The sequence below is a fragment of the Ranitomeya variabilis genome, chromosome 8 (genome assembly GCF_051348905.1).
Source record: "Ranitomeya variabilis isolate aRanVar5 chromosome 8, aRanVar5.hap1, whole genome shotgun sequence".
NCBI classification, from domain to species: domain Eukaryota; kingdom Metazoa; phylum Chordata; class Amphibia; order Anura; family Dendrobatidae; genus Ranitomeya; species Ranitomeya variabilis.
The window spans coordinates 207,389,008-207,403,831 of NC_135239.1; the positions used below are offsets into that span (position 1 = coordinate 207,389,008).

The 14,824-nt window shown below is 52.1% G+C and overlaps 1 protein-coding gene across 1 annotated transcript; it reads right to left on the minus strand.

The window, feature by feature from the left end:
* Positions 1–2,807: 2,807 nt before the first annotated feature.
* On the minus strand, positions 2,808–14,510 carry MCM2 (minichromosome maintenance complex component 2). The gene is made up of 16 exons (XM_077276580.1): positions 14,375–14,510; positions 11,561–11,751; positions 11,312–11,481; positions 10,938–11,201; positions 10,588–10,807; positions 10,287–10,494; positions 10,068–10,202; positions 9,503–9,694; positions 9,316–9,409; positions 8,877–9,127; positions 8,668–8,794; positions 8,468–8,580; positions 7,498–7,740; positions 6,900–7,082; positions 6,625–6,780; positions 2,808–3,305 (listed from the first exon to the last, which is right to left on the minus strand). Exons 1-16 carry the CDS (start codon positions 14,378–14,380, stop codon positions 3,195–3,197), a joined length of 2,664 nt encoding a protein of 887 aa, XP_077132695.1. The 5' UTR covers positions 14,381–14,510; the 3' UTR covers positions 2,808–3,194.
* Positions 14,511–14,824: the final 314 nt, after the last annotated feature.

Sequence of the window (14,824 nt, forward strand, 5' to 3'; positions counted from 1 at the left end):
GTCTCCACTTGTAAGGTCACACCTGCTCATCTAATCTCCACTTGTGAGGTCACACCTGCTCATCTGATCTCCACTTGTGATGTCACAGCTGCTCATCTAATAGCCACTTGTGATGTCACACCTGCTCTTCTAATCTCCATTTGTGAGGTCACACCTGCTTATCTAATCTCCACTTGTGATGTCACAGCTGCTCATCTAATATCCACTTGTGATGTCACACCTATAATCTCCACTTGTGATGTCACACCTGCTCATCTAGTCTCCACTTGTGAAGTCACACCTGCTCATCTAATCTCCACTTGTGAGGTCACACCTGCTCATCTGATCTCCACTTGTGATGTCACACCTGCTCATCTAGTCTCCACTTGTGAGGTCACACCTGCTCATCTAATCTGCACTTGTGATGTCACACCTGCTTATCTAGTCTCCACTTGTAAGGTCACACCTGCTCATCTAATCTCCACTTGTGAGGTCACACCTGCTCATCTGATCTCCACTTGTGAGGTCACACCTGCTCATCTGATCTCCACTTGTGATGTCACACCTGCTCATCTGATCTCCACTTGTGATGTATGACCTGCTTATCTAATCTCAACTTGTGATGTCACACCTATAATCTCCACTTGTGATGTCACACATGCTTATCTAATCTGCACTTGTGATGTCATACCTGCTCATCTAGTCTCCACTTGTGATGTCACACATGCTTATCTAATCTGCACTTGTGATGTCACACCTGCTCATCTAAGCTCCGCTTGTGAGGTCATACCTGCTCACCTAATCTCCACTTGTGAGGTCACACCTGCTCATCTAGTCTCCACTTGTGATGTCACACCTGCTCTTCTAATCTCCATTTGTGATGTCACACCTGCTCATCTAATGTCCACTTGTGAGGTCACACCTGCTTATCTAGTCTTCACTTGTGAGGTCGCACCTGTTATTATAATCTCCATGTGTGAGGTCACACTTGCTCATCTAATCTCCACTTATGAGGTCACAACTGCTTATCTCATCTCCACTTGGGATATTTATCAGGCCTCATTCATCAGAGCTGTCTGACAGCAAAAGTGGCCAAGTTATCATTTCCCCATAGCAACCAGAGTTCAGCTGTCATTTCCCCATAGCAACCAGAGCTCAGCTGTCATTTCCCCATAGCAACCAGAGCCCAGCTTTCATTTCCCCATAGTAACCAGAGCCCAGCTTTCATTTCACCATGGCGGCCAGACTGTTCTAAGATGTATACAAGACGGAAATGAAATAGCAGTATTCATGGCCAATGCCTTAAAAAAAAAAACGTAGTGTCCAGACAGCCGGCTTTGTTGCATAAGGAGTAAGAGAAGCCGGAGGAAATTAAGAAGAACAGGAGAACAACATGGCGGCCTGCCCTGAGCCTGCAAGTATCAGCAGGGACAGGGTTAAAAAGGACTGTCCGCACAGAATGACTGTTCCATCTGCTGCCATGAAGCGCCGATGGTTTGAACATTCTGTGCGGAGTCCCTTTAAAAACGAGGAGGAGACAGGAGTGCAGGATTGTGGCTACCAAATGGCAGACGGCCATGGATATTCGTTAGGTCAGTTTTCATCAGAATGTATCAGCGTCACGCAGATCACGATGATGCTTTTAGTCCTGGTCTGACACCCCATGGTCGGCCCCAGACATGCCCCCGTTATTGTGCAGAGGCATAGTGCGAGAGACGGGATACAAGAACCCTCTAAGGAACATACATTACAAAAAAAAAACAATGTTAGAAAATTTTGGCTTAAAAAAAAAGAAAGTCATAACATTCCAATTAAATTGCACCATCTCAGATTCCAGTTCACAGTCACTCTCCCACCGCGCCCCAACAGCCGCATGCTTCATTACATGGCAGCACAACACCCCTTTAATGCAGGCGGAGCAGGAAAGCCCACCTGTAAGGTGCAGCCCCTCCAACATAGCGGGATGCAGACCGTACCCCGGGCACCCAGACTGTAAGGAAACGCCGCAGCCGGCAGATGCCAGTCTGACCCGATTTAGCAAATCTCTGTTCACCTCTAATTACCCATCTGCTATTTGGAGTCTTCAGAGCTTAAGCGTCAATCTGCTGCCGAGTGTCAGACGTCAGCACCATTCCGTATGGCGCAGACATCACAGATCTTACCTGCAGGTTTATCGCACACGCCTGGTGTATGTCACCCTCTGCACCGCAGCATAAAGCGACGCTCTGAAGATCTGCGCCGCAGGCAAACTTACGATGCAGATTTTTAGAACGAACTTAAGCTGCCGATTACCTATCTGGTAATAATATGGCAGCCATTTAACAGATACTCCAGAAGAGCGGCTCAAAGCCAGCAAAAGTATAGAGAGCACATGGTGTGGCTCCGACGTACAGGATAAAACATGGTCAAGTGATGTCAGTCCGAAAACCCCCATACAGCCAGGTGCAAAGACCCCGTAACAAGAGCAGATGCAATGGGACATGCCTGTCATTTTCCAGCACAGATTTGGAAAGCAGCTCATGTGCTCGTCCTCCATGGGTCCAGTGCCATACCGTCACCGCTGCACCAATCTCAGGGTTTTGGCTTCACTGAACTTAGCAACTCCACTGATGTACAAGAGAAAGAGCTGCCGAGTGATTGGCTGCAGCGGTTATGAACGATGTCTGATTAACAGCGACACTGCTGCTGCAACAACTATCTGCTTTTATGTTATTTTACATTTAGAAAACCCAACTAAAGCAGAAAACCTCTTTAAAATTACAAAATGCTTAATATCACTATATGCATGAACCCCCGAGACGGTCACCCTTCTGGTAAGACAATCAGACAACTATCAAACAAACGTTATATTTCACTAGAAAATTACATATTTCATCAGTATCAAATATACAAGAGACGTCCTATCGCAGAAGTAACGTGTCCCGAGCACAAAAAGTCAATGTTTATGGCCGTGCGTGTGGCCGAACGTTGCGCACATTGCTCTAGACAAACCAGTAACAAGAACATTAAACTGGGGGTGACGAGCTTCCCATGGAGAGCGGCCGGTCCAACGCCATTTTACCACGGCACTGAGAATCCGGTCTCTTTAGATGAAGATTATCACGGGCGTCACGCCTCGGTGCTGCAAAAGCAGATTTGCCACAAGATCTTTTCTTCCCCCCATTATGTGCTGACAGAGGTCCATGTGTCCCGCATCGCATCCGCGGAGCGCCGGCTCAGAACTGCTGGATAATGAGTTTCTTCTTCACGTCGTGCGAGAACCTGTTCATCTTGAACAATTCGCTGTCGTAAAATGCCGACAGGTTGTGGATATTAATCTGCCGAGCCTGAGGGGAAATACAAAGAGGCTTAAACATCGGGACATTAATAAAGACCGGGGTTCATTTACACAGAGTTTGCATTGAACGTTTGGCGCGGCGGGCCCGTGCTACACATCTACATCCTACAGCAACGATGCATCGAAACGTGCAGCCGGCAGTGACCGCTGATGTGCATGCAATGTGTGAACACGGCCACAGAAAACATTTCCATATGTTGTCACCATTAGCTGGAATTCAGATGGATTTCTTTTTTTCTTCCAAAAAGCACTCAAGCAATTACAGGTTGTATCTATTTTCACTACAGCATCCATTGATGTTGCAACCCTGTACACCAGCAGCGACGCTTGCACCATTGATGTTGCACCCCTGTACACCAGCCGTGACGCTTGCACCATTGATGTTGCACCCCTGTACACCAGCAGCGACGCTTGCACCATTGATGTTGCACCCCGTACACCAGCCACGACACTTGCACCATTGATGTTGCACCCCTGTACACCAGCCGCGACGCTTGCACCATTGATGTTACACCCCATACACCAGCCGCGACGCTTGCACCATTGATGTTGCACCCCGTACACCAGCCGCGACGCTTGCATCATTGGTGTTGCACCCCATACACCAGCCGCGACGCTTGCACCATTGATGTTGCACCCCGTACACCAGCCACGACGCTTGCACCATTGGTGTTGCACCCCGTACACCAGCAGCGACGCTTGCACCATTGATGTTGCACCCCGTACACCAGCCACGACACTTGCACCATTGATGTTGCACCCCTGTACACCAGCCGCGACACTTGCACCATTGATGTTACACCCCATACACCAGCCGCGACGCTTGCACCATTGATGTTGCACCCCGTACACCAGCCGCGACGCTTGCATCATTGGTGTTGCACCCCGTACACCAGCCGCGACGCTTGCACCATTGATGTTGCACCCCGTACACCAGCCACGACGCTTGCACCATTGGTGTTGCACCCCTGTACACCAGCCGCGACGCTTGCACCATTCATGTTGCACCCCGTACACCAGCCACGACGCTTGCACCATTGGTGTTGCACCCCGTACACCAGCCGCGACGCTTGCATCATTGGTGTTGCACCCCGTACACCAGCCGCGACGCTTGCATCATTGGTGTTGCACCCCGTACACCAGCCGCGACGCTTGCATCATTGGTGTTGCACCCCGTACACCAGCCGCGACGCTTGCATCATTGGTGTTGCACCCCGTACACCAGCCGCGACGCTTGCATCATTGGTGTTGCACCCCGTACACCAGCCGCGACGCTTGCATCATTGGTGTTGCACCCCGTACACCAGCCGCGACGCTTGCATCATTGGTGTTGCACCCCGTACACCAGCCGCGACGCTTGCATCATTGGTGTTGCACCCCGTACACCAGCCGCGACGCTTGCATCATTGGTGTTGCACCCCGTACACCAGCCGCGACGCTTGCATCATTGGTGTTGCACCCCGTACACCAGCCGCGACGCTTGCACCATTGGTGTTGCACCCCGTACACCAGCCGCGACGCTTGCATCATTGGTGTTGCACCCCGTACACCAGCCGCGACGCTTGCATCATTGGTGTTGCACCCCGTACACCAGCCGCGACGCTTGCATCATTGGTGTTGCACCCCGTACACCAGCCGCGACGCTTGCACCATTGATGTTGTACCCCGTACACCAGCCACGACGCTTGCACCATCAGTTTGTACTGTGCAAGCAAGCGGGAAATGACGGTCACTTCCGATGTGAAAGTCGCTGGATAACCCCTTTAAATCCTTTGTAGTTGCAATACGCTTTTGGACATTAGACGGCGATAACACAGGAGCGTTTTAGCATCTGTATTTTACTGCAAGTCAGCTTTGGCTTTACTTCTACTGACCCCAGGGGATTATTGATCCCTACGAACCAGTTGGTTCTGGTCTTAACCCCTTCATGACCTCAGGAGTTTTCGTTTTTCCGTGTTCCGTTTTTCACTCCCCTCCTTCCCAGAGCCATAACTTTTTTATTTTTCCGTCAATTTGGCCATGCGAGGGCTTATTTTTTGCGGGACGAGTTGTACTTTTGAACGACATCATTGGTTTTAGCATGTCGTGTACTAGAAAACGGGAAAAAAATTCCAAGTGCAGTGAAATTGCAAAAAAGGTGCAGTCCCACACTTGTTTTTTGTTTGGCTTTTTTGCTAGGTTCACTAAATACTAAAACTCACCTGCCATTATGATTCTTCAGGTCAGTACGAGTTCATAGACACCTAACATTGCTAGCTTATTTTTTACCTAAATGGTGAAAAAAAATTCCAAACTTTGCTAAAAAAAAAAAAAAAAAAAAAAAAGAATTGCGCCATTTTCCGATACTCGTAGCGTCTCCATTTTTCATGATCTGGGGTTGGTTGAGGGCTTATTTTTTGCGTGCCGAGCTGGCGTTTTTAATGATAGCATTTTGGTGCAGATACGTTCTTTTGATCGCCCGTTATTGCATTTTAATGCAATGTCGTGGCGACAAAAAAAACCACGTAATTCTGGGGTTTCAAATTTTTTTCTCTCTACGCTGTTTAGCGATCAGGTTAATGCTTTTTTTTTTTTAATTGATAGATCGGGCGATTCTGAACTCGGCGATACCAAATGTGTAGGTTTGATTTTTTTTTTATTGATTTATTTTGATTGGGGCGAAAGGGGGGTGATTTAAACTTTATTTTTTTCACATTTTTTTTATTTTTTTTAACTATTGCCATGCTTCAATAGCCTCCATGGGAGGCTAGAAGCTGGCACAACACGATCGGCTCTGCTACATAGCAGCGATCTGCTGTTCGCTGCTATGTAGCAGAAAATCAGGTGTGCTGTGAGCGCCGACCACAGGGTGGCGCGCACAGCTGCCGGGGATCTGTAACCATAGAGGTCTCAAGGACCTCTATGGTTACAATACTGAAGCATCGCCGACCTCCGATCATGTGACGGGGGTCAGCGATGCGCTCATTTCTGGCCGCCCGGATGCGGTAGTTAAATGCCACTGTCTGCATTTGACAGCGGCATTTAACTAGTTAATAGGCACGGGCAGATCGCGCCTATTGCGGGCTCATGTCAGCTGTTCAAAACAGCTGACATGTCCCGGCTTTGATGCGGGCTCACCGCCGGAGCCCGCATCAAAGAGGGGCTTCTGACCTCGGACGTACTATCCCGTCCGATGTCAGAAAGGGGTTAATGCCTCCAAATCGGGCTGGAACTGGCAGTCCCAACGCCGCCACCAAAAATGCACCAGTGTTACGGCCACCGAGGATGAGACGTTCATAGTTTAAGGCCGCTGCTACCACGTACTCTACCTTGTCTACGAGATCTTTCTCCGAGACCTCGATGGAGTCCTGCTGTGCGCCGTATCTGTTCCTCTGGTAGGTCACTTGCTCGGCCACCAGCTGCTTCACTATGAAGAGCAGAAGCTCGTTGTTGTCTCTTCTGAACGCCAAGTATCGGGCAAACGTCTGCAGAAAATACATATTGTGCATTAAATCACTTTTCAGTCTAGTGCTCCTGCAGACGGGTCCAGCAAAAAGTCGCACGAGACCTTCTGCGATGCAGCATGATGTGCACAGTGACCTACCTTCCTCATGCTTCTCATAACACTGAATTTCTGCGTGTCAATGAAACTCTCCAGCATCACTCTTATGGCCATATTCACATCATCTTCGACCACGTAATCCCTCAAATGCATTCGTGCGTGCGCTTCCGCCATACGGATCATTGATTCAATGTGTCGCACTGTGATGGGGATACTGCCGGTTGCCTGAAGGAAACAAAAGGTTAAAACAGGAGAAGGATTATTACATTATGTACCGGTTCTGTGACACAAAAGGTAAAAGTACAAGAAAGTAAAGGTGCCACAGCGCCACCTGGTGGGTAAAGTAGAATACAGCAGCGCCACCGAGTGTGCAAAGAAGAATACAGCAGCGCCACCACGTGGATAAACAGTATTGCAGCAGCGCCACCTGGTGGGCAAAGTAGAATACAGCAGCGCCACCGAGTGTGCAAAGAAGAATACAGCAGTGTCACCACGTGGATAAACAGTATTACAGCAGCGCCACCTGGTGGGCAAACTGATACAGCAGTGTCACCTTGTGGACAAACCATAATAAAGCAGCGTTACTTTTACAATTCCCAAATTAAAAAAAAAATAATAAAAATATAGATGCAGGGCTTACCATGGACTCTTTCCTGAGATCACTGTACATTTTTGCCACTTTATCCTGATCCATCTGGTTCAGCTTTGGGTGGACCTTCTCCTTGGCATATATAATGTATTTCTTCAGAACTTCTTGGGGCAGTGGCTCCACGCCAAATGTATTGGGCAGAACGATTTCTTCTGCGTCGCCATTTACAACATCTTTGTTGCTAGGATGATGCTTTATATGGCTGCCGACCACAAACCTGGCCAGCATTTCATCCTTAAAATGACAGAAAATCGTTATTACTATAAAAAGGCCACAAGATGAGCCACGAGATAAGTCATGCTGCCGAGCAGCGCAGGAAAGGAACATGGAATGGAAGAATCTTACAGCTGAGGCTTCAGGCTCCCTCTAGTGGCTAAAAAAGAGAAGTGCAGAGCCTGATTCTAGTATCCATTTTATTCTATTGATTAAACAGTCCCTGTACTATCCAACAATTAAATTTAAATTTTTATAGTGCGACAATCTGCAAATCACATATATATGTAGTTTGTTTGTTTTTTTTCCTCCTGGAATACTGTCCGTCAACCATTTTTTCTGTTGTAAAAACTTTAATCCATCATTTAAGGAGACATCCATATCAACTACAGGAAGCCAGCGGCGGTGGGTCCTCATCACCCACATGTGGTCTCCTGTCTGTCGCACTGCATACAGGCATAACAGAGGAAGGCTTTCAGACCAGTACAATTGAGCCATTGGATGATGGCAGGCACAGTGCATGAGGGAAAGATAGTTCCAGCACCAATAGCTCTGGCCGAATGCGGATTAAGAGGGGTTGCATGGTTACATACAGAGCATGACAAATCAGGACAGTTCATAAATAAAGGTGTGAAATGAGCACTTCTGCTTTTTGGGGAGCATCGCTGCTAAAATATTTTGGAAATATGGGTTTTATTCTGTTATAGTCAGGAGCTTTGAATAAAAGGAAATTCAGAAGGTTCTTCACCTGCACAGGGTCCACCGTGTCTCTCACCACACACAGAACGTCAAATCGAGACACAATGGGCTCCGTCAGATCCACGTTCTCGGAAAATGTTAACGATGGATCATAACGTCCTCCTAAAAGCAAGTAAAAGTCATTGAGGATCTGGCCAGGTGCAAGGCTTGTGACTGGGGCAAAATAAAAGAATTAAACAACGTTTTTACCAATGGGGTTGGCCGCAGCAATGACGGTGCAGCGAGCCTGCAAGGACGTGACAATGCCGGCCTTGGAGATGGAGATGCTCTGCTGCTCCATGGCTTCGTGGATGCTGGTTCTGTCCTGGTCATTCATCTGCAAAAGTGTCAGATGCATAAATACGCAAATAGGCGAAGGAAGGAATCTCTACATGCTGCACCTGTAACTTACTACTCACCTTATCAAACTCATCGATCAAGCACACTCCCCTGTCCGCCAAGACCAGAGCGCCGGCTTCCAGCGTCCACTCCTTGGTCACCGGATGCCGCTGGACGTAAGCCGTCAGACCCACAGCGGAAGCCCCCTGGCCGGTGGTGAACACAGCCCTGCTGGCCACTTTCTCCACATACTTCAGGAATTGGGATTTTGCCGTCCCGGGGTCACCGCACAGCAACACATTGATGTCCCCACGGACTTTGTGCTTTCCACCTAAGGGGGAGAAATAATCATTTTAATCACAACGATCTTTATCCAAGATTATGACAAATCCGATGATCGCTTCAACAACTGCTCGGCCGGGTGGAAACTATCCCCTTAATTAGCCGTTAAAGGAGCAAAACCCCACTCACTATACGCTGGAAACATCCCTCCGACAAGCCCAAGTGTTATGCACCCACCTGGGTTTTTCGGTTCTCCTCCAAATAAAGCGAGAGCCAAGCCTCTCTTGATGTCTTCGTGTCCATAGATAGATGGACCGATGCTGGCAAAAATCTGCAATAAAGCGACCACTGATATTACAGACCGGTCTCCGACAATAAAGCCAAGGTCGTGAGTACAGCTCGTTATCTACGTCTGCCCTCTCACCCGCTCTCCGATCCGCTCGTCTTTGGAAAGGGCCACGATGGCTTTCACGTCTTCATCAGTCAGTTCACCCACGGCCACCTTGTCGTCTTTCTTGGTGATGTGATTGGCGAGGATGACGGTGGCAAATACCGGGAAACCGTTGGCCGTATTCAGCGATCCATCGTAGTTGTTGTGATAAATCCCAGTGAGCTCCTGTCGGGAAGGACAACAACACCAAATTATGTAATGGGGGTCCTAATGATCTCCGGAGACTGGTTTTTAAAGAAGGTGCTCCCAACTCAAAAAGTGGAGGCAGAAACTTCATAACTGGAGGGGGTCCGACCTGAGAATTAAGGAGCGCCCCCAACTACAGGAAAGAAATCCAAAGTGGTGCCCTGTCCATGCACAGAAAATGGAGAGGAGGGTGCAGCACTGAATTAGGACTGCACCCCTTTCTGGGTTTTCCATGCATGGTCTGCAAACCACGGCACCGCTGTGATGTGAAGCCAACTGGCGAGGGTCCTGGACCAAGTAATTCCGCTTTATAAAAGGTGGGAATACCTCTCCAACTTTAGGCAGTACTCACGATTTCATCTCCTGGTTTACAGCTGTCCACCAAATCAGCGAGGAGGATGGCATCTTTGGAGCGAGGAAGCCTGCCGGCCGCCACCTTCCCTGGGCTCTCCTGAATGGTGATGCGCTGGTAGTTCTGGTACACAGTCTGGGAAAGAAAATAAATAAGTTAATGGCGAGAAAGGAAACTTTTTTTTTGCACTTCCAGAACTTTCATAAACTAGCGTCGTACCTCCTCCATGTTGATTTCAAACGGCCCCAAGGACTGGCACTCCGGACAGGATCCCGGCTTCACCTCCTGGTTCTGAGACTGGAAGAAGGGCCCCAGGACAAAGTTGCACTTGTTACAGTTGTACTTGACCATGCTGAGCTGCGGCAGGACCCCCGTACAGCATGTCACCACCCCGCTGGTACGGATCAGTTGGTTCAGGTGCAGCTGCCTGGACGGGACGCAACACAAGATGCACGGTCAGATGACGGCACAAACGCTCCACGTTATTCCTGAAGCCACGGACGGCAGCCGGACTCCTCACCTGAGCGAGCGGAGCTCTTCCACCAGCGGGAGGTGAGAGATGCGGACGTGGATCTCACGGGCAATGCGGTCATATTTGGGGTACATGACCAGAACGACCTCCTTTGCGGCCTCGTCGAAAACCTTCAACATTTCTGCAGGGGCTTCAGGGAGGAAATACGCCAAGACGTGCTCCCGGGCGGCCAGGTCCTCGTAGTTCACCACCAGGCTCTCCTTGTTCTCTGGAGGGAGATTATCACACAGATCACTAGACGGAACGTCCATCTCCAGCCCCCCCGATATCAGAAGGGAACGTTCTAGACAAACCCCATCAGGGCGCACAAGGATCCCGCTATGGAGGACCCCCGGTACCTTTGCACATGTCGCTGATCTTCTCCTTGAAGACATTGTGCCCATGCTCGTCGACGTGGGTCCTCAGGAAGTTTTTGAACCGATGGTAAATCTCCAGGCGGGTGGCGGCCATAGACACCCACTCTCTCACCGTGTAGCCCTTCATGTCTTCCAGGTTCTCAATGCTTTCAATCATCTCTTCATCTTCGTCCAGGACGCCTTCTGCAGCACGCTCGGCCAGACGACGTTTACGGGCCGGACGATCTTCCTCCTCTTCGTCACTGTCTAATCACAAGAAAGAAAAAAAAAATAAATAAATAAAAAAAAGGAAGATCAACATCTGGTTTCCATTCAGTGACAGCAAGCAGATCTGACACAATCACCATCAGGCCTACCATAGAGCAGCCCTCTGCGCATGCGCCCCAGATCCCGGCCCATCTCCCGGTCTCGCATTCTCATGGCCTGTTCAGCCGCGTCTCTCTGACTGGCGGTGAGATCCTCGACATCCTCATCGTCCAGCCCCTCGGCCTCGTACACGTCCAGCTCAGAAATGGCCCGGTAATCCCTGGAAGTAACAGCAGAGATGACAATGCTGACTGCAGCGTGGGCCGCCGGCGGCCCGGAGGGGGTCGGCTTATCGGTACCTCTCCATGCCGTCTCCGATCAGCTCCTCCCCATCTTCCTCCTCGTTCACCGGAAGACCCTCATCTCCCAAGAGGCCTTCAGACTCATCCTCGAAGGGAGGAAGATCTCGCCCGGGACTGGACGTGAGGGCATCGCCGCGCCTGGAGCCGCCTCTGGGGCTTGTGGCAAAAGAGAACGATTCTGAGGAATCCTGCAAGTGAAGGGTTAACGGGTCAGCAGCTGCAGAACTTCATTGTCTGATGGATGGTGGAAAAAGGAAAACAACACTGGATCATTCCAACATGGGGGTGTGCAGCATCGCCCCTCAGTACCCGGAGCAAAACATGCAGCTGGATTGCGGCCCCCGAGGAGCGACTCAGCCCACCGTTACCCCAGCTACATGAAGATGTCCCCTCATCACTGGGCTCCGGGCCAGAAATCTGCACCAGAACAGTCACAACGCCTCGTAGGAAGAGGCCAACGTGTCCAACACGAAAGGAGAATAACTATTCCCCCCGGTGCTCACAGGACAGGTACAGAAGCCCCCCAGGTGCGCACAGAACGAGCCAGAAGCCCCCCCCCCCGATGCGCACAGGACGGGCACAGAAGACCCCCAGGACGGTCACAGAAGCCCCCGGTCCGGCCGGTGCACGGTCAAGGAACATCACCATTTGGACATGTAATATTCTATGGGTGACGCCACCACTAACCGTAGGCTGGATCACCACCGGCCGCACCGAACACTCAGCGCTTTATTATTTGTGCAGTCGTTTATTCTCATGGTCACAAATGTAAAATTTACTGAAACAAATATAAACCTAAAAATTACATTCCAAACCCAATTCAACTATGACGTGAAGACAGAGCCCAACAGTGGGGTAGGGGGACACCCCGTGATGTGATGACAGAGCCCAACAGTGGGGTAGGGGGACACCCCGTGATGTGATGACAGAGCCCAACAGTGGGGTAGGGGGACGCCCCGTGATGTGATGACAGAGCCCAACAGTGGGGTAGGGGGGCGCCCCGTGATGTGATGACAGAGCCCAACAGTGGGGTAGGGGGGCGCCCCGTGATGTGATGACAGAGCCCAACAGTGGGGTAGGGGGGCGCCCCGTGATGTGATGACAGAGCCCAACAGTGGGGTAGGGGGACGCCCCCTGAGGTGATGACAGAGCCCAACAGTGGGGTAGGGGGGCGCCCCGTGATGTGATGACAGAGCCCCCCGGTGGGGTAGGGGGACACCCCCTGATGTGATGACAGAGCCCAACAGTGGGGTAGGGGGACACCCCGTGATGTGATGACAGAGCCCAACAGTGGGGTAGGGGGGACACCCCGTGATGTGATGACAGAGCCCAACAGTGGGGTAGGGGGGCGCCCCGTGATGTGATGACAGAGCCCCCCGGTGGGGTAGGGGGACGCCCCCTGAGGTGATGACAGAGCCCCCCGGTGGGGTAGGGGGCGCCCCGTGATGTGATGACAGAGCCCCCCGGTGGGGTAGGGGGACGCCCCCTGAGGTGATGACAGAGCCCCCCGGTGGGGTAGGGGGACGCCCCATGATGTGATGACAGAGCCCCCCGGTGGGGTAGGGGGACACCCCGTGATGTGATGACAGAGCCCCCCGGTGGGGTAGGGGGACGCCCCCTGAGGTGATGACAGAGCCCCCCGGTGGGGTAGGGGGCGCCCCGTGATGTGATGACAGAGCCCCCCGGTGGGGTAGAAGGACGCCCCCTGAGGTGATGACAGAGCCCCCCGGTGGGGTAGGGGGACGCCCCATGATGTGATGACAGAGCCCCCCGGTGGGGTAGGGGGACGCCCCCTGATGTGATGACAGAGCCCCCCGGTGGGGTAGAAGGACGCCCCCTGATGTGATGACAGAGCCCCCCGGTGGGGTAGGGGGACGCCCCATGATGTGATGACAGAGCCCCCCGGTGGGGTAGGGGGACGCCCCCTGATGTGATGACAGAGCCCCCCGGTGGGATAGGGGGACGCCCCCTGATGTGATGAGAGCCCCCGGTGGGATAGGGGGACGCCCCCTGATGTGATGAGAGCCCCCGGTGGGATAAGGGGACGCCCCCTGAGGTGATGACAGAGCCCCCCGGTGGGATAGGGGGGCGCCCCGTGATGTGATGAGAACCCCCCCGGTGGGGTAGGGGGACGCCCCATGATGTGATGACAGAGCCCCCCGGTGGGATAGGGGGACGCCCCCTGATGTGGTGACAGAGCCCCCCGGTGGGGTAGGGGGACGCCCCATGATGTGATGACAGAGCCCCCCGGTGGGGTAGGGGACGCCCCCTGATGTGATGACAGAGCCCCCCGGTGGGGTAGAAGGACGCCCCCTGATGTGATGACAGAGCCCCCCGGTGGGGTAGGGGGACGCCCCATGATGTGATGACAGAGCCCCCCGGTGGGGTAGGGGGACGCCCCCTGATGTGATGACAGAGCCCCCCGGTGGGATAGGGGGACGCCCCCTGATGTGATGAGAGCCCCCGGTGGGATAGGGGGACGCCCCCTGATGTGATGAGAGCCCCCGGTGGGATAAGGGGACGCCCCCTGAGGTGATGACAGAGCCCCCCGGTGGGGTAGGGGGACGCCCCATGATGTGATGACAGAGCCCCCCGGTGGAGGACGACAGGTTTATAGTCAGCAACTTTACTACAATGTTGGAAATATCAGCGAGGAGCCGTCACTGGAGACGGATTACACCGCGTGGATTCTCTCTGCGGCCTCTCATGCTCCGGCCCCGGCTAACATAACAGACCGTGCTGGGCGATGTAGTCCCACAGCTGGCCCATGTCCCCCGCTCGGCTCCCCGCGCTCCTCCGTCCCCCGCTCACCGCCATGTCGCTGCTGCTCCGGACTCTCCGCTCACACACTTCTGTCTTTCTCCTTCCCGCGGTTTGGCGCGAAAATACCACGTGACCAGCTCAAGCCCGCGAAAATCTCTTCGTTTGCATAAACCCCGCCTTCTCGAGGGCGGACCCTCGCAACTTCCGGGCTTCCAATTGGTCATTACAAGGAGGCGGGGTAATACGGCTTCTGAATAAGTGAGTGATTGTAATAAGAGGCGGAGTAACGCTGCAGGTGGGCGGGGCGTTGGGATCATGGCTGTGATAGAGAGATAGTGCTTGTGTCGCGATTTTTTTGGGATTGGATTCAGCAAAAAAAACTGCTGCGGTTTGTGTAGATAGAGCTATGTCAGGGAGCCGCGGGGACACTACAACTCCCAGCATGCCCCCAATGCAAGTTTCAATTCACAGAAGGTTCTAGCGTTATAGAATATACGG

What these genes read in the sequence shown, in the direction of transcription:
- MCM2 (XM_077276580.1), bottom strand. An exon ending in ATCGGAGACGGCATGGAGAG is followed by an intron (nt 11,482 to 11,560) that starts GTACCGATAAGC and finishes TGTTACTTCCAG; the next exon opens with GGATTACCGGGCCATTTCTG. An exon ending in AGGAGAACCGAAAAACCCAG is followed by an intron (nt 9,128 to 9,315) that starts GTGGGTGCATAA and finishes TCTCCCCCTTAG; the next exon opens with GTGGAAAGCACAAAGTCCGT.